The sequence below is a fragment of the Sphaeramia orbicularis genome, chromosome 12 (genome assembly GCF_902148855.1).
Source record: "Sphaeramia orbicularis chromosome 12, fSphaOr1.1, whole genome shotgun sequence".
In the NCBI taxonomy this organism is placed as follows: Eukaryota; Metazoa; Chordata; class Actinopteri; order Kurtiformes; family Apogonidae; genus Sphaeramia; species Sphaeramia orbicularis.
The window spans coordinates 49,338,375-49,364,345 of record NC_043968.1 but is presented as its reverse complement, the minus strand read 5'-3'; the positions used below and the strand labels follow the sequence as shown (position 1 = coordinate 49,364,345).

Here is a 25,971-nt window from a genome sequence, read left to right as displayed (position 1 = left end):
CCCCAGCCCTGCCCGGGAGACGCCGGGACATCCAAGCAGCGAACCCCACCATTGGCCAACGGACTGCCAGACGTACAGAGCGAGAGAGAGCTCGGGGGTGTATGAAGCCGACTGGTAACTTAAAGCTCCGATCAACACACAAAGTCAGTCTACGTTAGTTAAAAATGAGCACATCGGAGTCATTGGATCGAATGGAGCTCTGCGAGAGCCTCTTAACGTGGGTAAGTGATCAGATACGAAGACTGTAGGCTCTTTTTCACTGACACACAGTGCTCCGGCGCCCCGGTACTGCTAGCTAGCATACAGGGCTAATGCTGGCTCGAACGATGTTACGCTAACTAAGCTAGCTGACTGGAGGAAAATGACATAGGCTCACGTTGGTTACGTATACAGGCCAGCTGTTTGGTGTCTGCCCTAGCTGCTGATGTGTTGCTTGCTAGCCCTCTACAAAACAATTCAACCCGTCAAGGTTATAATTTTGGTTCTAGCTTGGTATGTCTGGCTAGTTAGCGTGCCGAACTTTGCTAGCACCCTGTCGTATGTTTAAATGACAGATCAAACGGCATAAACATTGGCCCTGTTTTGGTTCAGTGGTTTTGTCGAAAGCGTTTACATTTGGACTGAAGACGTAGCGTTATAGGAAAAAGACCAAATTCCTGTCATTGTTGTCAAATTTCCACTCTTTCTTTACCAGCGGCTTGGTGGAAAATATCACAATTCCGGCAGCGTGTTTGCTTGACAAAACCAACACTGTTAGCCTGAAAACAAATCCTACACAAAAGTCTGTGTGTTTACATCGTCAAAATGCTGCAATGTGGTCAGATCGGATATCTTAATGTAGCGTTACTACAAAGCATTGCTAATATGAACGATTTCCAATGACATCGACATCTATTGCTCGTTTCCAAATGTAAGACTATGTAATAAATAGAAGACACAGGGGTGATTTAGACACTTTATGGTGTTTAATGAAGATGCTCTAGTATGTGCAGTGATGCAGCCTGCATTACAGACATGACTTAGACGTGTCTAAAGATGCATTGAACTGACTCCATGTGATGGGTGCTGTGTTTGTGTACGTTTTCTGTAGCATCTACTGGTAAACTGTAAGGCAGTAGTGTGTACTGAAAACATCGACGGTGACATATGGTGGGGATTACAGTAGAGCAGTTCAGGCAACTTACTCTGGACCTACAGAGTCATGTGCTTGGTTACGTGTAATGCAGTCAGTTTGTGGGTTACATTTTGTGAGATTTGGAAGATGACCTTTAAAACACAAGTACTATTGTGTTTTAAAGTGAAAGCCTCTTGTGTTATGTTCATATATTTTTCACTTTCCACTGTCATTAGTCACTTTGTTCTTGTCTTGGTTGTACAAAATAGTAGCTTGGTAAATCACTTACTCTATAACTACATTTAGTCTAGACACTGGATGTGTCCATGTATCAGAGTGTTCCTTCTTGTTACCGCAGCTTGGCTCATGTATGAAAATACAAAGAATGGCCTCTCTTCTTGTTCATGTAATGTTGTCCCTGGCAAACATTCCTCACATACCTGTTAACTGTGGCGTCACAACAAAGAGTGTGACTAATTGTCCATAAAACACATGAGACTGTGCCTCTTATGAAATAGCATCACTGGTAACTGGTTTTGCTTTAGAGCTGTGCAAGAATACTTGGGAATATCGTTTAAAGAAGTAAAGGAAGGTCCGCACAACCTGTGAGCTCCCAAAACATTTATTTAACCACGTGACGTTTCGGGCCGAGGCCCTGTTTGAAAAGTTTAAAAACAATTTTTTTCTGTTTCTCTAAGATGACCTATGTTGCAGGTCACATGTTGTGATTAGACACTGCATATAAAACACCTGTGTAAATCTATCTGGCCTCAGTCTGATGAAGGGCCTCGTTCCAAAATGTCACATTACGCATGCATTACGGTGAACAATTCTGAAGTGGACATCTTCGGAATTTTGTCATGATGTGCATTGTGGGAAGTGAAGGCTCGTGCCGCCGCCTGACAGCGGCAGTGGCAGCGCGACCATATGATATCATATGATATTAACATGCGCAGAAACAGCTGAAATGCAGAAACGGCTGAAGGAATATGCATAGAGGGGAAGGGAGCTCCTGCCGTTTCCGCCTCGTGTCTGTAGCAGCTGCCGCTGCCAGACAGCGGAACGAACCGGCGTTTCCCACAATGCATGTCGTGACAAAATTCCGAAGATGCCCGAGTTACCTCTCGGCTCTGTTTGTAAACATATGGTCTGTTTATGGGGAACGGCACTTCAAAATTGTTCACCGTAATGCAAGAGGTTCAGGTGAGTAATCACAAAAAGACTTACAGATTCGTGATACTTAGGCTGTGACTGAGGTTTTACAGATTTGATGAAAAATTGGTCACGGAAGTCTCCCGCACCTTTAAGGTGTAATACTGGTGTACAAGTATGTTGTTGGGTATTTGTCATATCATCATGCATCATGTATCATGTATCATGTAAACTGGTAGCATTTCCTCATGTTTCCTACTATCGATGCAGTCAAGGCTGATAGTCGTTACAGACTTTTTTAGACTTTGGAATAAATCTTAATCATCTATAGCCCCAACACACACAAGTGCATGTCATGGTTAGTTTTCATTACCTGTAATTTGGTTTCTAAAATGGTGTGTCTGTTCATACCCAGTTATTCTACTATTTTCAGAAACTATCATAAAATGTTACATGAAGAGCAAAATTAAAAATACTGTGCAGGTACAAGATACTCTGTGGTAGATGTAGAGACATTGTTATGAAGGTTCACGTGTACTGAGGAAATATTTGAAAGAAATGTCAAGTAACAAGAACCTTCATTACCAAGACTGAGTGTTAAGAAAAGAACAAAGTTTTGCTTCTTCTCTACTAAAATGACAGAGCAGTAGTAAAAGTAAATATGGAAACTGTTACTCCAATAGAGGCACAAGTAGTTGTTGACCTCCTTTTAGATCAGTGGTTCAAGGCTTAGTGTTTAATATAATCATAAGCTGATTAAGGGGTGATCTGATGACACAGGGGACATAACTCAGCCCCAACCAAATAGTCAAAAGTTGTGATATTTTAAATGAATTCAGATGATGTTGGATAAGTCTCACTAATGGCTTTGCACAGTGGGCTGTTTCAGCTTAAGCTCAACATCTCTGAGATTTAGCATAAGGACTAAACTTTGCACTGTGTTGGTTTCAGTCTTTCCGCTGCACTTAAAAAAAAAATCAGCTTGAGTTTAGCTGACTGAATAACAAATGTAAGTGTTTATATTTGCAAGTCTGTTACTCAGCATTCAAGGACTGGGGCGTAACTTTAATAATGACCCTAAATGCAGAGCTTGTGTTATTTGCAGTTCCAGTAGTTCTACTTAAAGTCTTTGTAGTCTCATAGCATGTCTACTGTACTGTAGTCTTACCAGACAGTCGAGCATGTGGACCTCACATTTATGTGTTATATAAAATAGACTTTTAGGTCTTTCTAAAATGGAATTAGGTATACTGTCAACTTATCATAAATTGTCAAAGACTAGCTATTATTTGCAATAATTTCTGAGATGTTTAATATATCTGTAAAGGTTGGAGAGGCATTGTTTTTGTCTTCATGTAAAGTGAAACGTTGTGTATTTGAACATATATATTGCAAGTTAACATGCATGCATATTGGTGCTTGTTAGTCACCAATGTAATGTGACACAGGCTCTGTGTTTGAGAGTAAGGGTCATAAGCTTTTTTTGGCAGTTACTGGTGGCTAACTGGCTGTCTTCCTTTCATTTTTTTTAGGAAATGTGTCTGCTCTGGCTTTGTTGCTCATGTGTCTGTTATAGGGGAAAATGAAAATGTCAGATGTACTGCAGCTGACTTGTCCTGTTTTTTTGGACATCGCTTCTCTGCTAACTCTTTCCTGCAGAAGGAAATGACGCAGGCCTAAATGCTTTTGTGGGGGGAGCCATTATGTGTCTATAACAACACTTTATGACATTCATAGCTCCACTGTGCGTCCTACCTTGTTAATGAAATACAGTATTTGGTTGACTTTACTGTGTCATAATAATCTGTCAAACAGGAAGCCAACATTAAATGAAACAACATCCCAGGAAACAGGGTAATCATGATTGTGCTCATGTGTAATTGAGCTTAACTGCCAGATGATTTGTCCAACTTTGTTTTTGAGACTGAGTAACATTTTCCCACTGTAACTGGTTTTCTGTAACCGGGTTATCGTCTTGGTTTGGTTCTGTACTGCATTTACATTTCCAGTATCTACCACAACAAATCAATCTAACAGAAACAGGAATGATAACAGTTCATAAATGCAGAGAAAAGCATATGCTATTTAGTACTACGGCCTTGTCTTTTGGGGAATTTTGCCCCTGACCTGGACTTCAAGGTTGTGCTGTTGAGATTCAAATTTTGTTTTTTGTTTTTTTCTCCACATAAGTTATGCAAGTTTAGAGATATGCTAAAGATAATGTTTCTCCTCTTAATTTCCAGAGAAAAAGGCCCCATCAGGCCCCTTAAAGTCCACCAGGCCGGCCATGTAAACATATTGTTGGTTTATGTCTTGGATGAGTGTTCATGGCCAGCTCTAAAGACTATCATTAAGGTTATCTTACTGTGTCCTGCCATCAGATGTACTGTGATAATGTGGGTGTTGTGTGTGTGTAAATGCCATGTCACCCTCATGATGAAGTGAAGTGTGTCCTTCATTGTGTTGTGTTGGTTGTCGACGTGTTTACTCGTCTATCTCTCTGCACAGCCCACCCCATCTTTTAATGTTTTTGCTCGCTCACATACACAACATGCTGGTACAGTTGTCTAAATAACATATAAATCATTCTTTCTCAGCTTAAAAAAAATAGCATTGCACATTGCTAATGAAACAGCATTTCTCCTTCACTGTGTTTCTTCTTTTTCAGTGACTTTATCAAATGTCTCTATTATGAAATATTACTCTATGTTTTTGATCTTGGTACTGAAGAGATAATAACAAAATACAGCTGTCAAGTACACCAAATGTTTTTCTGCTTGTACGTATGCATAAATCAGATACTCATGTCAGTGACGCACGGTAGTTAGAGATGGCCTTAGACTATGAGATGGCATCATATTTATTTTAAGAAAATATTGTAAACAGGCTCACTGCCAGTCTTTTCACAGACAAGTGGAGTCAGACAGCAATGACTGAAAAAGGTGTAGCTTTGCAGCTTTTTTATGATTTAGGATTGTAAAGTTGTTGGTTTTTTTAATCCATAATATTGCAGCAAAGTTTTGGTCCACATTCATTCATGCAGGTGAAGCAGACACTTTCCTGCACTCTTAGTAATTTTGTGTGTAATATTTTAGCTGGATCTTAGATGGAAAGTGAGAAGAACAGAGTGATCTGCAGGAAGAATTTCAACCATTTCATCACTTTCTTCCTGTCAGATTTCCAACATTCCTGCTTTCAATTTCCCTTCTTCCTTTGGCATGTAAGCATCATGCATGTAGATGTTAAGGCATCAGACTTTGAGCCTGGAGGAAAAGATGTAAAGAACAATGACACGCTGAGTAGAGAGGCTGGAAACCAGTAAATGAAATACTTTTCCCAGATAGACTGGGAAAACTGAAATAAGTGAATGAGAAATAATAAAAAGTAAGTGGGAGTGAATGCTAACCTGCAAAGATGTGTTAGGAACTCAGAATGATAACTTGGTGGAAGGCAACACTAAATAAGTAAGCCAACATGCTAATTAAAACGGAATGATTAAGAAATAAATGTAATCATGCTCATTAAAACTCACCTTCTCCTTATCATTGAAAGTCATCTTAAGATGAACAACAATTGGCAGTAAACTTTAAATGCTTTTACATAAAAATGCTAATCCGCTTTAGAAAAAGAATATGGTGATTATACTCTAGGCTTATTTAATAACTGCCTATCTAGTGTTGAGAAATGGAATTAATATATGTGTTTTTCCTCTTTAGATACAGACGTTTGGAGTGGAGGCCCCATGCAAAACAGTAGAAGACTTGACTAGTGGTGTCGTCATGGCCCAGGCTCTACAGAAAATGTAAGTGTTTGTACTTATGTTTGGTACTTTTAGCTACAGTGTGTTTGTTATCTGTTGCATTTTAAAGTAGTGATTATGTCCAACAACTTGCTATGAGGAATGAGTACTGAAACTCTGCATTAAATGGACCCTGAGGTCAAATAAGTTAAGACCAGAGTATTGATTATCTCCGACATTGTCTTGCAGATTTTTTTCTGACCAACCACATTGGTGACTGAGACATTCATTTGTGATGCATTTTTAAAAAATTTCAATCCAGATGAAACCAAATCCAGAGTCTTAACATTACCCATCCCTATTCGCCACACTTTCCCCACATCATTGGTGGTGTGTTTTGCCGTTTCTGGTGAATGAAACATATTAGAATTAACAACGACTTATAGAAAATTACGTACGACTTTTGGCTCTGTCCTTATAGGTAAATACACCAAAGTGTTTATTAGATCTATTAATTTTCACAATCATATTCCAGACCAGAATATACATAACATGTAATTACTCTAATGCTGCCTGTTTGGTTGGGGTAAACTGTTCATGCAGTCTCTGATCCCCTTTTGTCATGTGTGAATTATCTAGAGATGCTGCATATTTCAATGAAGCATGGATAAGTAGAATCAAGCCAGAGGTCGGGGACAATTGGAGGTTAAAGGTATGGGCTGTAGTTATTTTATTCTATACACTTGAAATATTGTTATATTATTATTATATTTCAAATGTTGTCATTCCCTTAATAGCTGCATTCAAAAGCACAGCTTTTTAAGGTTGAATGAGAGACGGTATTTGTTAAATATGAATTAACCATGGAGTTGACAATTTTTACATAAATTTTCTCTTGTTGTAGATCAGCAATTTAAAGAAAATTCTGAAAGGCATCCTAGACTATTATCAGGAGGTAAGATGACTGTACCACAAGCATTTGAAGAAAACAGAGACTTTAAATGTTGCTCTGCTTTTAAAATGTATTGGACTATTTATCACTATTCGCTTTTCCATTGGACATCTGTGCAAACTTTACCAATATTTACTGAATGTCGAAAAAACAGAAGTGTGTAATGTCGGTTTTTCCATTAAATCACAAATGTGATGATTTGTGTATTTATTATAATGAGATGACATGAAAAGTCATTCCATAAACATGGTGACAAACGTAAATATCGTGTTGATTTACAGATGTATTCATTATTATTATATATTACCCCTCTATCCCGTACTAAATTAAAAAATGATTCAGTTTCCTGGTGTGTCCACACATATCGCGCTATGTTTCTTTTAAAACTCTTCTTCTGCACTTGTTGTAACTTCTGTCAACATCCATTTTTTTTTTTATTCATGTGACTCTGGATGCAGAAAAATGTCTTTCCATTGCACTTTTGCATGATATACCAATTTTGCTATGGCTGAAAAACCACCTATTGCCAGCGCAAAAGACTTTTCATCAAAAAACGAGAATTTTGGCAAATTGTTTTTTTTTTTCCATTAGGCAAATTTGTATGCGCAAGTTATATTCATGCAATTTGAGGGTCAATGGAAAAGCAACTAGTGACAACACAGATCATGACACTGCTTTGTCCATTTGTCTTAAAGTTGTTGTCTTTACTGTCCAGGTCTTAGGTCAACACATTAATGATTTCACACTACCAGACGTGAACCTCATTGGAGAACACTCCGATGCAGCAGAACTTGGGAGGATGTTACAACTTATACTGGGCTGTGCTGTCAACTGTGAACAGAAACAGGGTACTCATTCAAGTCTCCTTGCATTCTCCTTCAAATCACAATGAATTACCAATTGAATAATGTTACATCATAATTGTGTCTGTTTCTGTGTGTTTTTTTTAGAATACATTCAGACTATAATGATTATGGAGGAGTCTGTACAGCATGTTGTCATGACAGCCATCCAAGAGGTACACTTTGATATCATCTCAAATATGTCAGGGCATGATTCATATGGTATTTTCATAAGTGACACTTGCTTCCACTGCACAGTATATACCAACTGTTTGCTGCTTGTCATCATAACAGACCAGTTTTACCTGCTGTGCTACCTGTGGTTGCTATTTATCCTTAATTTGTTCCATTTGTTAACCCACAATATTTTTGTGTGTCTGTGTAGCTGATGAGTAAAGAGACTCCAGTGATGGGGGGAAATGACTCATACGTGGACCTAGACAGACAGGTATTTAGACTTTATGGAACATTAACGTGGTTTCATGTATTTCTTCACTGCTGTGTCAGCCACAGGGGGGCCTCAAATGTCACAAACAAACCATGTCAATGCTGTATGTTTAGCTGTGGAAATCTGTTCACCTCTACAGTGTCAGGCTGTTGTGATTCACATAATAAACCTGAATGGACACTTCACAATAGCATTATTCTTTCCACTGACAGTTGCCTGACAATAGAACCAGACAACTATTGCATGAATAATATTTTTTGACTATAGAGCGTTAAAAAAAAAAAAAACTAGATATGGAGAATGTTAATGACACATTCATTATGTATTGGGTACTTTGAAAGCATCTCAGACTAGTTTTAATTGAATTTTAATTGTGTATCAGCAGTTCCAGCATGCCTTTATGGTGTAAGCTGGTCTTTTGTTACTGTTTAACTCATAGTAAATCATGAGAAATTCCAATAAAATGATGCCTTTTATTTGTATTTGCTGTTATCTGCAGCTGAAGAAAACAGTTGAAGAGCTGAATGATGCTTTGGCAACCAAGGAAGAGATTGCCCAGAGATGTCGTGAGCTTGACATGCAGGTCAGTTTTTTTCCAATAATCTGTTGCTCACCTGTACATAGTTATAGTAGCAGTTATAGTAAGCAGTGATATAGCAAACAGTCCACAAGTTTGGATATTATGGTTTAAAGTACATAATATTTTCATTCCCAAACTGAATTTAAAACTTTCTTCCTGAGTTTTTCTGCCATACCTTATTATTTTGGTTACACTTTAAAAAGCAGCTCCGTTATGACACTGTATCATCATTACAGGGCTGGGTGATGCAACAGAAAATATGATCATTATATGTTTTCAGTCAATATCATTATTTTGAAATGTATTCTGATAATGTCTGAAGGCTGAAGGAAGAAGGTTCATTAGCTAAACTTTATTAATAAGGGCTGCATTTTCAATATATTTAGTATAATGGCAGATTAAACCAAAAAAATAAGAAAAAACTTGTTTTGAACAGTGTTTGTTGAAATATGAGTATAGATCTTTGAGGTTACCAGGTATATCTGAATGCGACATTATGTCTATCCAGCACCCATTGATTTTCCTGTTGAAACAGCAAGAGTTTTTTTTTTTTTTTTTTTTTTTTTATCACATGACTACTTTACATGTCAGTGGGATGGTAGCCTTCTCAAGATGTACTCGCCAAATGGCAAATCTACCCACATGTGGCTCCTTGTAATATTGTATCAATTTTTTTTGTGACAGGTTGGAGATTTTTACTCAATATAAAGTTTATCATGGTTATCGACATTCTTCTTACTGTGATCCTGGTTTTAGATTGCTTTATCACCCAGCCCCAGTTCATTACATCTGATTCTGTTGTCAACTTATACCGGACATGTTTTTTGCCCCCCCTATTTTTGGTTACTCAGTCTCATTAAGCCCAGTGAATGAAACTACAGAGGGTAATACTTTGTATTTCTATAGCACACTGTCAATAATTATTGTTTTGATTCCACAGTACTTTAAGAAAAATGGAGCTGTTATTTAAAGGGTTGCCCTCGTGTTGTATTGAATCAGCTTTCTCTTATTGCCTGACTGTTTCATACTGTGTGCCTTGCTTTAAAGGCCCTCCATGTCCAAGAGGAGCGTGATAGACTGAGGTTAGAGTTTAATGAGCTAGAAGAGAGGGTAAATCCAAACTTTCTTCTCTTTCTGTCCCTTTTTCCATACATGGTGTGTGCTGTGTCTAATAGTCCTGGATTTTATTTCAGTCTGCTTGCACCAGCATCCCCTTTGGAATCCAGATTCCCCTTATGAAAAAATAATGTGTGTGCATGTATGTGTACACGTGTGTGCAAAAGCATTTGTGCACACATGTACATGGTCTTCTCTGGGCACACCAGACACAGCTGCAGTCTGTGTAGGTGTGTCAGTTGTCACCCCTTCACTAATAACTTCCTGCCCTTTTACCTTGGTGTGTTTCATGCTTTTCCACCAATGCAGTAGACAGGAGGGGAAGAGCTTGGCTTTTGGATCATCAAGAGATATCACACAAAACTGTTGAATAAATGCTAAATACTGTAACATACAGTATTTTATAGTATGTACACCACCACTACATCTTGAACATTTGTGTCCTTTTTAGTATATTTTTTACTTTGCATAGAAAGATGCAGTTATATGCACCCTTAAGAAAACTTAACAAGTTTTTAAAATGACTTTTCCTGGTGCATTGAATGATTATTTTGGTCGGCTAGCAGCAGTTCTCACATGTGCCTTAACTGAGCCCTTGCGGGACTAAAATGGGTTTTAGAAAGATGTTTCCTGTTCTGAATATGAATAAACTAAATTCCCACACTTTTTTTTGTGCTTGTTGCGCTCTCCTGATCACATCTTTAATGTGATGTAAGCTTGTGGCATTGGGAGAATTTTCACAATTGTGCAAGTTCATATTAGTACATTAGTGTTAGTTGGCAACGGGATCCATTTTAAAAGAACCAAAGAGATATAACCTAAGCTTTCACTGTAATAGGTTTTATAGTTGAAATAATTTAGTCTATATTTATAATTGGGTATGTAATATGTCTTCATAGTGATCATTTGTAGCATTTTATAACAGTACAAATTCCACTCAAATGTCGAAAACATGGATTTGTTTCATGTGGGAAGCATGACATTTAAGTCTTGTACTACCACATAGTACTTGGGAAACCTATGGAATTTTAACATTAATAAAAAGACAATAAAACATCTTATATCTTAAAAATGCTACTTCATTTTGTGCCTGTCACTGGTATATTATATGCCAGTTTTTTACTACAGTCTTAACTGTTAAACATTTTGATCAAACTAAGGAGAAATGACAGTAGAAATATGATTTTTTCCCCCCTCTCTATTAAACATACTGTACGTTTGCACTTTTTTGCTATGTAAACAGATTTTAGAGGCTTATTGAAACAAGTTTTATCCTCCATGTTCAGCCCAAATTATTGTGTATAGATTTCCACTATACTGATATTAGTAGTTTGGAACATTAAAAGGAAAAAAAAAACACCCAGCTGCTGCTTTGCTTTGTGTGGAGTTTGATACCCTGTCTATCATACTGAAAAGGCAACATCAAACTGTATGTAGCCACCCTCCTTGCTATTTTGGAGTTTGTTTGTTTGCCTTGTCAGAGTGCGTGTGGAGCGTGCTTGTCTATTACCAGAGTTGATATTGCAGTGATTTATGAATAACCTAATGATTGGAATGCATAAAGGACACGCATACTGTAATAGATAAAGTTTGACAAGGTTCAGTGTTACTTCCCTCTGACATATTTCCTTTTCTCTCCCTTTCTTCTCTCTGCCTCCTAAACATCCTTTCCATTCATCCATCTCTACATCTCACTTGGTTTTTTTCTTTCCTTTTGCCTCAACTCTTTTTCTTTTAAACTTTTCCAAACTCATCTTCATATGTTTCCCACTTCTGTCCTGTTTTTTTTTTTTTTTTGCTTTTTCTGCTCCTGGTTTGGTCTTTCCCCTATTACATTCTATAGGTTGCAGCCCTGCAAGAGGAGAAAAGCAGTTTATTAGCAGAAAACCAGGTCTTGATGGAGAGACTTAACCAGTCAGACTCCATAGAGGATGTAAACAGTCCTGCAGGGCGCAGACATCTTCAGCTGCAGACACAGCTGGAGCAACTACAGGAAGAAACCTTCAGGTAAAACAAGAACAGAACATGAAGGAAGAAAATGAAAGTGATAGTTATAGATTCTGTAGATGATTATTGTCTCTAATTACCTAAAGGTTGGAGGCAGCCAAAGATGACTATAGGATCCGGTGTGAAGAACTTGAAAAAGAACTTTTGGATGTGAAGTCACAGAATGAAGAACTCGTATCACTGGCTGATGAAGCCCAGTCTCTCAAGGATGAGATGGATGTCCTCAGGTAATTATACAACGCAAATCCTTGCTCTCATGTACTTAAGGTTACTAAGGAGTAAAAGAGAAGAGATTTGGATTTCTACAATTATAGTTGAAAAAAAAAAATAGGAAAACATCTGGCAGACATTTCTGAACATTAAAGGCCAGTACAAACCATCTGAAACACAGTTTCTATCCCAGAGCTATAATTGCACTGAGCACAGCTGGACACTAATACAAGTGTGCTATTGTTATATGTTGTCTGTGTGTATATGAAGATGTTTTATTTATTTTTATACTTCCAGTGACACTTTTTCTGTGCTGCACTTTGTGCTTTTTAAAATATGTATGCCGTCCAGGGTTTTTCTTTTAATATTTTCACTTTTTAAACTTTTTTATGTATTATTTATACTTCTCTGGCACCTAAAGAGGATTGCACCTTCAATTTCATGGTACCTGTACAATGACAATAAAGACATTCTACTTCTAATTAGTCCCATAACACCACAACATAGTACAACACTAAGTCTGAAAAACAGGACAAAAGACAATCATGCATTGTGAAGTCATTGTCCAGTTTCAGGTTACTTAGGCTAAAGGTGTGTTGCTGCTGTGGTTATTACAGTCAATGAAAAAATGAAATATGAAACTAGCTGTGAAAACATTACAATTCAAAAAACATTTTAAAAATCCACATAAAAACAAGGAAAATACAACTTGAACTAAACTGAAGTATAATTCTAGGTGAAATAATTTTCTTCCTTATTTGCACTGTTGTTGCTATAGTGCTTTATATGAAATGGCATTTTTTTTCAATGATTAAACATGAATAAGATGTAATATAATTTTCAGTACAATGATGTATATCACTTCATTTGATGTCAATCATACACCAATGCATGCATCCTAAAGCTGTCCTCATGATATCATCATAGAATCTAAAATAAAGCCTACATAATACTAAACTGAACTCCAATGTAAATGTTAACATTAAAACTAAAGCTAACAAAGATTCCAAAATTACAATAACTGCCAGAAGTTTGTCTTTTAAGTAGGAATATAAAATCGCTACCTGTTGCTTCCTTCCCAGACATTCATCAGACAAAGTCTCCAAACTGGAAGGCACAGTGGAACACTATAAGAAGAAACTGGAGGACATGGGACTTCTCAGGAGACAGGTATAGTATAATGTTTCCTACAAGCAGCTCACGTTAGTGTAAAAACCAATAAAAGTTGTATGTCTGTGTAACACAAGTTAGACAGTTCTACTGATGTGACGAGGCATACTTTACATCCCTGTTGCATTTTACAGATTAAGCTGCTGGAGGAGAAAAACACAGTGTTAATGCAGACCAACGTCAGTTTGGAAGAAGAGCTACGCAAAGCAAATGCCACCAAAGGCCAGCTGGAGACTTACAAAAGACAGGTACACAAGTGACAGCCTTCTAACGATTCTCATGTACTGTTTAATTATGACCTGCATTGGAATTACTGCAGTACTACTCCAGTAAACAAGTCACATATTCTTAAAGATTGACTGTCGTCTTTCTGCACAGGTGGTCGAGCTTCAGAACAGATTGTCAGAAGAGTCTAAAAAGGCTGACAAGATGGAGTTTGAGTACAAAAGACTCAAAGAGAAAGTGGATTCCCTCCAGAAAGAAAAAGACGTATGCATCCTTCATTTAACATATACAGTATAAGACTTTTAAGCTATGAAGCAATAAGCCACAGGGGTACTAGCTGTACTGGCCAAAATAATTAATTTCTCAGCTGCCTGCTTATGAGTATTTTGTCTCATCTTTTCTCAGTCCTATTTTATTGTTGCAGTAAAACATGTTGAAGTCATCTTAAATTGGAACATTGTGCTAAGACATATTACTGAGCAGTAAATTAAGATAAGAAGAGTTTATAGTTTGGTAACTAGAGACCACTTTTACAGCGGTCCATACAGTAATTTTATTCTGTTTATTCTGTGGTGTTACTTTCTTTTAGAATTGTAAAGGTTGTAAATGGTTACCAGTGTAGTGAGTTATTTGATGACTTGATACAGATTCGTCAGGAATACATTTAACATCTGGATTCCTCTTTAGCGTATGAGAACAGAGAGAGATTCTCTAAAGGAGACCATCGAGGAGCTGCATTGTGTCCAAGCTCAAGAAGGACAGCTAACATCAGGTAGAGACAAGAAATGTCAGAGTGGCATAAATACAGATATTTTACCTAAAGGATACTTGACCTAACCAAGAAAGTTGGATTTACCTCCTAGTAATAATAATTTGTTTTGGTCCAGGTTTGTTCCCATTGGTCAGCAACGATGGCTCTGATTCACTGGCTGCTGAAATCACCACCCCAGAGATTAGGTATGACTATTGACTAGGTTTATTTAATAAGAATATGTATATAATAAACCATAAGTGATGAGTGGCAGTTGTCACTTGCATGGCATAAACTTACTGTGCATCTCTGTGGCGCAGTTGCTCTCTCTACTGTTGGCCTAAAAAGAGCTGTCTATGTAGTAAGTTATGTAACAGTTGGATGCCTGTTACATCAGCTTAACTGCTACTTTCCAAGAGGGCTGGGCTTTCTGTTGGCAGAACGTTCCTGCCTGCATTTTTTTTATGCTTCCGAACCTAGAATGTGGATTTTGCACTGAAATCTTAATAGAAAATAAATAATATGTGAAGAACATGTGTTAAGTTCCCCCACTCTAATGTTTCCGTGACTTTACAGAGATGTCCAGCAAGCTTTTAACGATGGAAGTAAGCTGTTACAGTAGTTTTATATGAGATATTTAAAGAGGAGAAGCATGTGTGATACACTAGACTATTACACTGACAGTTTTATCTTTAGCAGTGGGTGTGAAAAGGCTGAAGAAGGCTGTTTTTTTTTTTTTTTTTTTTTTTATTTTAATTGACCTGTGTTGCTTTTATAAGCAGTATCTGGAATCAATTCTTGTTATCGATTCTGATAATGCACTTCTATTATGGAAGGCCTTTGCAGTATTTGACCTGATCTACCTTCTTTCTTTCCTCTGTCATCTAAAATCTTTTACATTCACTTACCAAAAGCTGTGAAAACATCTGGAAACATTCCTCCAGCTGAAAAAGAGTCACTGGCCACACCCTAAAGCAGGAGTCAAGAGGCAGTATATACTTAACTCTGTCAAAGTGTTGTTATCCATATACTTTAACTACCCACTGCTAAGTCTTATCTTTTCAGAAGGTCAACTGAAACAAAGTATATCACAACATTTTATAAAACTGAAATGAACAGATAAGACAGAGCTCTTACCACTTGAATTATATCCCTCCTGCCTTTATAAATTCACACTGAATAGCGGTGCAATGTATTAAAACTGATTCATCTAAAGTCATTGTAATATATCATAAATGCGCTAATGCCACACTGAGTTATATGTTTTGGTGCTGCCAAGTACAGACTCAACCTGTTACAATCCGATGCGTTAATTTCCTGGTGTTATGACAAAGTGACGATTGCTTGTGTCCATTTCTACAGAGAGCATTTGATTCGTCTTCAACACGAGAACAAGATGCTGAAGCTGGCTCAGGAGGGATCAGACAATGAAAAGATTGCACTGTTGCAGAGTTTACTGGAGGACGCCAACCGAAGAAAAAATGAACTGGAGACAGAGAACAGGTCAGTTCAGATCATTCATTCATTCACAGTCTAACAGGAATAACTGCAAAAGAAAACAAACCTAGTCAAACTGATTCCAACTGTACGGCTTAAATGTTTTGTGGTTAAGTAGTTTGTAGGTGGTTTTGAGAGCTACATTGTTCTCCATTGTTTGCATTTTGTGTGGCTCATCATTTGTTTATCCTGCAAAGCTGTTATTTGTCTGTTCTTGAATTTCAATCAATGACCATTGAACCACAAGCCTGATGTTTTATCTTCCACTCATGATGCTACCTTTTGCATTGTTGTAACTGTTGTGTGCCATCTTATCTAGATTAATCAATCAGCGCCTTATGGAGGAACAGAGTCAGGTAGAGGAGCTGCAGAAGAATCTGCAAGAACAAGGATCCAAAGCAGATGATGTAAGTAAAAAAATTGTTCTCATTGTATGTATTACTGTATTAAGTACCTCATTTTCCATTGTGTTGAATTAGTGAAAATGATTCCTGAGACGCAGTACACCAATGTTACACCACATGCTGAGTTTGTTAGTTCCTCTGTTTGATCTCATGTGATTAACTTTCATTTCTACTATTTCTGACACTTGACATGTGTGATGTTCATTTTGTGTGTTTGTGCTCTATCAGACTATAGTAAGTATTTCATGATGATTCCAGACAGTCTCTTTCTTTTAGCTCTAGTGTTTTAGAAACATAGTAGTCGCTTGATTTTTTTCTTTCCTCAAACAGATGAATTTCAACTCACAATAAAGTAGCACAAGTGTTTTGTGTATACTGTATAATTAGAACTAATATGCATTGTATGGAGCTAGATCTGTCCTCCCTTTAGAAATCCATTTCTGCTGTTTGTAGATTAAATGCTAGATTGTCATCCTCTTACTAATGCTCCTCATATACATATACACAGCCTGGCCAAAGAAATCCCCACCTGGATTTAACAAAGCAAAAAGGAAAGGGCCTTCCATTGGGTAATTACTACAGTGACTAATATGTTTCAGCTGCAACAAATGCTCAAACCCTAAATGTTGCAGTGAGTAGGTTCTCGTGGGAGCATGAAGATTGGACAGTGCTACGATTCACTGGTCTCATTGGTCATTTGAGAAAGTAGTTCAGGAGCAAGAGAAATCATTTTCACACATGGATTGACCACCACAGAGTCCAGGCCTGAACCCCACTGAGTGTCTTTGGGATGTAATGGAGAAGACTTTACACAGTGGTCTGAGTCTCATCATCAGTACACAAACTTTGCCAATCATTAACGGAACTCTGGAGGGAAATAAAAGCTTTGACATTTTCTGTTACATTGCATAAGCACTACATCGTATTAACAATCTCATGGTGAATGTGTCCTGTAATCATAGCTAAAGGCTGTCCAAAGAAATACGTGTGGGACTATTTTTGTTGTCCAGGCAGTGTATATAAATACCATTTCACCACTTAGGAGAGTTTTACTTCCTGTAGAAACATAATGGGATAAAAAGTAGGGTTTTTTTGTATATGTCCTTTTTATTGTTATTCTACCAGGTAAGTCAAGCTATCTCTCTGGCACCCCTGATTGTTGGCATTATCATCTCAGTACCCCCCCTTCCATTCTCATTTCCCAATTTCTAGCCTTACCTCCCTCTCCTTGTGTCTTAGCCCCTGCAAGTAGAGTCAAGACAGGGTTCCCACGGGGTCATAAAAAGTCTGAAAAGTCATGAATTTACAAATCTTCACTTAATACCTTAAAAAAGTCTTTAAAAGGTATTAAATTTGATATGGTGGGTCTTCAAAGAAAGTAACGTTAGTTTACTCAGTTCCACCTATTCCAACTCAACAATTTATATTGAAACTAGAAAAGCACTCGGAGAGCACAGACCTCCGCCAAGGCAAATCAGTGCCCCCCATCACCACCACAATTTAGTCATTTGTTCTTTGTGCCAGTATCAACATTTACTGAAATTTCATCCAAATCCATCCATAACTTTTGAGTTATCTTGCACACGGACAGACAGGCAGACAGACAAACCAACGCTGCCAAAAACATAACCTCCAAGGTAATTAGGAACCAGTTATTGCTAACTTTGCAGCACCCAGTGAGAAATGGCTCGAAACAGTGGGAATCAAGGCATTTGAGTAAATTAATACATTTTCCTAAATTCTAGGAGTCACAAATTTTTGCCAGTATAGCTGTGAAATAGGCATTAAATTCTGTTTTAAGTAGTCTTAAAAGGTCTTAAAAAGCCTTACATTTAACTGTAGAAACCTGTAGGAACTTTCCTGCAAGAGGAGACATGAGGAGGGAGGAGCTGAGACAGCAGACATTTAATAAGATGAGATATTCTTGCCTCAGCTCTCATTTTAAATAAACATTGTGTAAATAATGACCTGTGGAATAGGCAGATCATTTTTTGATATTTTGTATTTTCAGTAGTTGTAGTTTCTGCTGTATTTTATGTTCTCTGTTTGATCAGTGTTCATGTAAACTTATGATCAAGTTGTATTTTTCTATTCACTGATTCAAGTAGAGGATAGCAGACTTTTTAATTCATGTAACTTTCAAGTTTGGACATATATATTTAATCATGCTAAATAACTAATATAACTTCTGAATATGTTAGAATTTCACTTCATTTCAAGTCTAGCTCCTCTTTATCTCATCAAGTGCTGTCTTATTCCAGTTTTTTTTACGTCACGGGTCAGATCGTTGAAAGATGCAAAGGATACATTTGTGTATGCTCGGCCATAGCTCCTCCTTCTTTGACAGCCTCCAGGGTCCTCAGTCTCCTCAATGGGTATCTCTGGGATTGAGACATCCTTAAAGATCACACACCAAGATCCATTTTCTGAGTCATAAGTGAGGATTGTGGAGGCAAAAAATAGGGAAATGAGAAGAACACTTGCTCTATGCTTCCCTCTTAGATGGAAACAGAACATGTCCTGAGAATGTTTTAAAATCCATTCCAACCTGAAATACAGAGATCTGTAAAAGTGTTTGGTATTAGACATGTATTTTATCAAAATGTAATATTATATAATCATTAGTGTGATGTCACATTAATAAAAGTGTGAAATATTTGTTAAACAAATCATCATTTTAATTTCTTTTTCAGTCTTCCATTCTCAAGAAGAAATATGAAGAGCACATGTAAGTTGCACAGTCAATTTGAATATATTTTCATTTGTCTTGACATGAAATATTGGACATATCAAAATTTCATGGTTGTGTTTTTCCCATCAGGGAGAAATTGCGGGAGTTGAATAATGAGTTACTGAAGAAAAATGCTTTGATTGATGAAATGGAGCCCAAATACAATGCCAGCTGTGAGTTTGGAGTTCTTTACTTTTATAACATCCTTCATCTTGTCTTGCTATTGGGTCTTGTTGACATTTCTAAAAACACAAATTAAGTTTGACACTACTAAAATTTTGTTCCCTCTTAGCTCAACGAGTAGAAGAACTTGAAGATGCATTGAAAAAGAAAGATGATGACATGAAACAGATGGAGGAAAGATATAAGAAATATCTGGAGAAGGCCAAGAGTGTGAGTATATTTTTCTTACAAAAGAATAGTATTCCCTGTAAACCTTCGTGAAATTTTGGATGGAGAAAAAAAAGAATAATCTAAAACTGATTGTACACTTATCAGGTAATCCGGACTCTGGACCCCAAGCAGAACCAGGGTTCAGGTCCAGAGGTTCAAGCCCTCAAGAACCAGTTGCAGGAGAAGGAGAGGATGTTGCACTCGCTGGAGGTAATTACTGTACTGATGTAATTTTTTGTTGTAAAATGTTTGGGAAACAGAAGGAGCAGAGTCTGCAGTTAAGCTGCTTGTAGATTAGTAGAGCTTACCAGCTCTCTGATACATGGATCAGGAACCAAAGGGGGAGAAGCTTGTAATATGTTTCAAATCCAGTTTGAGGGCCTTCCAGATAGAAGCTTTAGTGAAGTTTCAAGCCTTTGTACTCACTACATTTTGTTTCTTCCAAACAGAAAGAGATGGACAAGACAAAAAGCCAGAGAGATTACGAGGAGAAACTGATTGTATCTGCATGGTACACCATGGTAAGAAGGATAAATACACTTTATTAAAAGATTGGAGCACATACTGCACATCTGGGCTGCAAGATTTCGACATTGAGAATGTGAAAATAATTAAGAAACCTTGAGTTAGGTTCACTTCAGTTGGGGAAAAAATTGAAGGGGGTAATAATCCCCTAAATACCCATTTTTGAAGTCATTAGTCACTGTAACCACTAGATGGCAGCATGTACCATCCTAGTTCATCAGGCAGAGGTTGATACCTCTTGTGTTTGATCAATAGCTTATGTTAATGCTCTTGAGATCTTAAATCAACATTATTGTTGTGCTCGAGTTCATTTTTTCTCTCATGCATCAACATTAGTAAGAGTTATTCTCTAGTGAATCTCTCTTTGAGGATAAATTAGGGAGAGGAAAGAGCCATAGAGTTTGGCTCATACTATACAAACTGTGGACTCCATCTGCAGAATCTCTATTTGAGTCTCTTACATAATGGCCTTTATAGTGATCATTAAGACCATAAAGAACATTAGAAAACTGTATCTTTTCTATCTTTTCCCAGGGTATGTCTATGCAGAAGAAGGCGGCTGAAGACAGACTTGCCAACACTGGTTCTGGTCAGTCGTTCCTGGCCCGGCAGAGACAGGCCACCAGCACACGTCGCTCCTACCCAGGCCATGTCCAGCCAGCTACCGCAAGGTAGATGGCATTAGTGCAGAAAAATAGTGTGCCACACTACTCTACAAATCCCTTGAACCTAAAATGTGCCTTTTTAAGGCACAGTATTCCCTTTCTTTTCTAATGGATATCATTGTTTTCCTGTTTATTGATTTTCCTTTTTGTGTCTTCTTGATTAGATCCATGAGGTAGAGATGCCAGCAAAGGTTGCCCAAATCTTGCACCATTTTTATTCCTGACTAAGCATATTTTTCCCCTGACTCCTGTGATGCCAGGCTTTTTCACATCCCAGCATATTTGAGCTTCAAGGCTCCTTTCTTTAATAGGGTCTGACTAATCACTCCACCCAAACACCCTCTTCTTCCCTCCCAACCACTGATCTACCTGAACCTAGGCTCTTTGGCAAACTTTTGCCAAGCAGGTAATCTGGACCCTAAAGCAGAGATGAATCTTGATGTGCTACTGTTATTTTTTGTTCAAAGAAAATGCTCTGCCTGTTAATGCAGTATTTATGCACATCTCTACCTGTGATGACATGTGAGGTTCAGTGTGTTTTTTTTGACTGCAGTTGACACATTTTTTGTCCTGCGTTTTGTTGTTAAGCTGTTTTAATGTAGCTTTAATCAGGTAACAGCAATTTTCAGTCAAATGTGACAAATTGATTTATTCAAATGGAAGATAATGCAGTTTTCTTTGTGCAATGTTATTGTTTTTCTATGTGAGATCAGTACTAAGCAACACATACATTTAGACATAGGAAAATGTATAGTAACCATATGTAAATGTACCATTTGCATCCTAAATGGTCTGAATGAGGTGTAATCGGTCTACAAGGTTTGGTGTGAAACATGCAGCTGTCAGCTGGTAACAGTGCAGCAATAATATTGAATGCTAATGTCCTCCCAAGAAATCCATCTGTAACCACTCAAGTGGTTTAAGCTCTACCAGCATTTCCCATGTTGTCTCAGACATGCCTTATGTGCCATAGTGATACATTTAAATATATGTACCTCAGTATTTGTTCAACATTACTCTGCACAGCACACTTCCCTCCCTAAAGTACACCAAATACAACATAGTGAATTCCATTGTAGTTGATGGGGTCTGTCCTGAGTGGTTTGGAGAAGAGAGGCAGTTTGTGCAGGTTGACTGCCTTCAATGCCATTGAGTCCACAAAGAGATGGATTGGATTCAGTGTAGCACATTAGAGTGGACTTACTTTTATTGTCATTCAGACTCCCTAACTGTCGGGGCAAAAATGGTTTTTCCAAGTGCATTAAACTATAATAAGTCTGGCACTGCACAGTACTGCCCATATCCCTTTGAATAGGAATAGGGAGGATTGTAATTTTCGCATCTTGTCTTTAACCCATATTTTCATTCTCTCCCTCATCATGTTTTTAAGGTACATCATGGATGTTCTATTATTGGAACACTTGATATGTATTCATCATTAACCGGCTTATTATAGGCGTACATATCAGTAACATATTACTGTAGCTCTTTATTAGACACCATGAAGAATATCTCACTCACTTTAAATGCATGACCCTTAACAGTTTTCATCCAATAACTTCCTAATTATTGCTTATTGATTGTAAGTGAGGAGAAGTTTTTGGACCTGAATCTTAATATGTTTTGCTCATTATAAGTAGTGTAAGGTAGAACTGTTATTCTTCCTGGAATAAATAGTGTGATGTAACACAAAAAACCCTCTAGTATTGTAAATTTGCTTCTATTTCACAGTAGTTATAACACATAACTACTGCAGTTGCCAGACCCTGTGTCACACTTCCATGTATTGTGTTAAAATCATATTTCATGTGTAACAACCCCCATATTAATAAGCAGTAAGTAGAAAGTTATTGTGGGGAAACTGTCAGGTACTGACCTGAGAATTATAATGGAAAACTCATGTAGAATTAGTCCATCATAAGAACTAATAAAGAGCCATTATGTTGCTAATATGCATTTTTGTAGGAAACTAGTTAAGGCTGAATATTTATACTTAACCTATATGATTAACATGATGGATCATCAGATGCTTTGTCATTAACCCAGACAATTTTTCAAGTGCCCCGTGAGGTCAAGGTCAGAATGTAGGGCTCATTACTCGGCTCTGTTGTCTGACTGGTGTCTCTCTCTGTCTCCTCCCTCAACAGCAATATCACTGCATGACTGACACTCCAGTGAACTGGCCAAGCTTGATTTATCCTGGCCTTAGTTGGCCTATGCTGGCCCCAGACTCGGCTATGCTAAGCCACATGATGCATGAACTACCTGCCTGCCTACTGTTTGCATGAGTTCGCATTGACACAAGGCTGCAAATAACCAGCACACCAGCAGCAGCATGAGCACTAACAACCCTCTGCAGCGTCATGCATTGTAACTTCCAGACAAGCGCATGGAGGGGTTGTGTCGGTAAAGGAATCCCCACCTTCCTCCTGTATTTAAACACCTTCTGACCTTTCCTTCTCCTTTCTCCTGTACCGTTTTCCTTCCCCCTTTTAATCCCTGTCTGCATTCTCCTGCTCCTCTCTCCTCATGGACATGCCTGCTTGTGCTTCTACATTACATCGACTCTGTTACAATTCAACTTGTTGCACAAACCTGGACAACAGAGGCAGAATATCCCAGTATCAGTATACAATCGTTTGTCTGTCAACCAAACAGTTGATTTATAAATAGTCCATCTCTATTATTTGTCTGTTACATTGTCTGGCTCTTTCAGGATACCTCAGTGACATATTTTCACATATCTGTTTTTGATTACCTGTTGGCATCAATCACAGAGAAAAATTTGAGAGTTGTAAACTACAGATCGGAATAGCTGTTGAAGATATGTCTCATGCTTTTGTCACAAAGCAAATGGAAGTCCAATAGAGAAATGGTTCTGTCCAACCTTTCCTCTATATGTTGTTAGACGGCATCCTAGACATGTTTTTACCTCAAGTATTATTGAGTGAATCAGGTTTGAGTAAAGGAGAGCTTGTGGGGCATTACTGCATTGGCCCCTGGGCTTTTTGGACAGCAGTAGGACCATGGGATGGCAAAGAAAGTGTTTTATAATGTCTCACATTATTTCAGATATGCTTTTATACAGAAGCCCTTATTAAGCCTTCTTGTATTTTTTTCTTTAGAACAAATTCCACATCATGTAGCCTGTGCTTCATGATAAAATGCACATTGAGTTATTCCAATACAGTATTCTTAACTTAAGCTACATTTTAATAAACATGTACATTGTATGTTGTTTGTCTAAACAGCAACTAATCTTGTACATGTAATAAACTTTACTGACAGGTTTGATACATTACCACAGAACTGAGATGATGATATGATGTTAAAATGTAATTGTTGCCTGGAGGAAGACTTCTAAAACTATACTTGAGCTTAAGTAAGCAAGTGTACAGTGTCTCTTACTGTGGATGGAAAGGGCTAATCAGATACAATTATGGAAAGGGAAATAATTCCATCACTGTAAAAGGCCTGTTGATAACAGCCTTCTTCATTAAATTAATATTATAGCAGACTCAGCCTTGTGTTGTATTAGGGTCATTTATGTGAAACTGTCTGGCATTCATTCTGCTCATTGCTGTTTTTTTAACAGTATAAATACAGTATTTTACATTTTAACAGCAATGTGAAGCACATACCTTAACTGAAAATGTGATTTTATCATCATAGATGAGGAAACCTCATTTGAATTGATAAAAAGGTGAGGAAATATATTAAAAAATAAACATGTGGCGCTGAGGTAGAATTCAGCTGGATGTTTGCATCTTCCAGGTGTAAATGCACGTCTTAATCAGAGAGATGATCAAATCCTCCAGTCTAACCGAGTGCCTTTGTTTGAGAAGGGTTTCTATATTAAAAAAAAAAAACTAAAACTCCATTGGGTCTTTTAGTTTGAAAAAGAAAAAAAAATCAGCTTTAATGCCATCCCATATCATCATTTCTTGACAAACTTGTTCAAAATAACAGGCTTAATGAGGGCTTTTACTTCTCGTGTTGTTATCCTGTTTTACTCATAACTGTTATATTGTGCAACCTACGTTTAATTCATGCAGTGCATCTGTTATCTTAATGGCTTATTTATTTTATTTTCTGCTTTTACAGCATTGGTGTTAATTTTTTTAGTATTATATCACCACTGTAATGGTTGTTAATGTTCTGCACAGCATTTAAATACTGGTCTTATGCAACAAAAAGAGTCCACCTCTGGTAATAGAGTGGTGCTTGTCTCCATTTATTGAAAATGACACAGAGGTTAATGAAATCACACATTGGATTAAACTGGTAAAGCAATGCAAAAGTATATACAGAGGGAGCTTTCACTGTGCAAACAAACCAGTTTGAAAATGAATGTTATTTAAAAAAAAAAAAAAAAAAAAGCATATTTTACCCTACAATTATCTGTTTTCCAGTGTTTCAGTGATGGCAGTAAACAGTAGGGAGTTGAAGGATCTAACATCAGTTTGTCAAAATTTGGTCAGATAGGAAAGTGGTGTCCAGGCATCTGATCTGCTAAACCTAAAGCCTTCAGTATCTCCAGAAGCAGCCACAAGTTTGACTATATTAGAAACTTTTAACCGTCCACCCACATATAATCATCAGTTTATTCAGTATTTGTTCATTTTGGAAAACATCCACCAGTTTTAATCTATCAGGGATAATTTGGGAGACACATTTTGGAGTTTTGACTTTATTTTTCTGATTAGTAACAACTGTTACATTCTTACCCCCCTCACACCAGCCACTGTATTTTGATGCCTTTGTTTCTGTGTATATACAGTATTTCACAATGACAATTTTCATTTACCAGGGAAGATATTATTTACCTACTGTTACTGTTGCATAACAAAGACACTTGTTTTAAAGTCACCTGGTTTAGGTCATTGTTCTTCTCAATATAGACAAAGTTGTAATTTTTCACTTGTGTTACTGTAACAGTGTGTATGAACAAAGTACTGAATGAGGTTTGCAGTAATGGTTACAATAGTAAGTTATAATTTGGTATATTTGTTACATCCAAAACCTAAAATGAATACCCAGTTTTCCCTTCTGTTACTTGCTGCTAATGCCACAAAGAGGCAGCGAAAACTGTAACCGAGTGATGAAACGAACAACGTGAGGCTGTCGACAGGTCAGAATTTACCACAAAGCGTGCAGTGTTTGCTGTATTTTTTACTCATTGGGAAACCTTTTCTTTACATATCGAAGTAGCAAATAACCTTTCCATTTGCCAAGTTTTTTATTGCTTGTATACAACTACACTTTGTACATACTTAATGTGTCAGAGGTAGAGGAAGTGTCCAACTATTGGAGAATGGAAAAAATAAAACTCATGTCTAGTTAGGTGGATTTCATATAGCATCTGTCCATTGAGGACTTGTTGATAAAATTGTGCTTCCTATACCGCAAAACTTGGAAATAACATTGTAAATAAAGCTTGTATAAAACAG

At 37.4% G+C, this 25,971-nt stretch overlaps 1 protein-coding gene across 5 annotated transcripts; it reads left to right on the top strand.

Annotated features, from left to right (window-relative positions):
- Nucleotides 1-58: 58 nt before the first annotated feature.
- hook3 (hook microtubule-tethering protein 3) lies at nt 59-25,971 on the top strand. 5 transcript variants are annotated; one of them, XM_030149472.1, is made up of 26 exons: nt 59-221; nt 5,983-6,068; nt 6,645-6,717; nt 6,910-6,960; nt 7,673-7,805; nt 7,908-7,975; nt 8,185-8,247; nt 8,747-8,830; nt 9,875-9,937; nt 11,787-11,950; nt 12,037-12,177; nt 13,243-13,330; nt 13,465-13,578; nt 13,709-13,819; nt 14,243-14,327; nt 14,443-14,512; nt 15,669-15,809; nt 16,123-16,210; nt 16,436-16,441; nt 18,901-18,935; nt 19,029-19,111; nt 19,231-19,331; nt 19,437-19,541; nt 19,781-19,852; nt 20,391-20,527; nt 22,669-25,971. In XM_030149472.1, the coding sequence occupies exons 1-26, from the start codon at nt 165-167 to the stop codon at nt 22,682-22,684; spliced, it is 2,235 nt and encodes a 744-aa protein (XP_030005332.1). In that variant the 5' UTR covers nt 59-164; the 3' UTR covers nt 22,685-25,971. The 5 variants fall into 5 exon arrangements, with proteins under 5 accessions (XP_030005332.1, XP_030005333.1, XP_030005334.1 ...); XM_030149473.1 differs by having other exon boundaries at nt 20,686-25,971; XM_030149474.1 differs by lacking the exon at nt 16,436-16,441.

Bases quoted from the DNA above. Each gene is read 5' to 3' on its own strand.
- hook3 (XM_030149472.1), top strand. From the start codon at position 165: ATGAGCACATCGGAGTCATTGGATCGAATGGAGCTCTGCGAGAGCCTC. The intron at 8,831-9,874 runs GTCAGTTTTTTT...CTTGCTTTAAAG, and splicing joins GTCGTGAGCTTGACATGCAG to GCCCTCCATGTCCAAGAGGA. The intron at 18,936-19,028 runs GTAAGTTGCACA...TTTTCCCATCAG, and splicing joins AAGAAATATGAAGAGCACAT to GGAGAAATTGCGGGAGTTGA.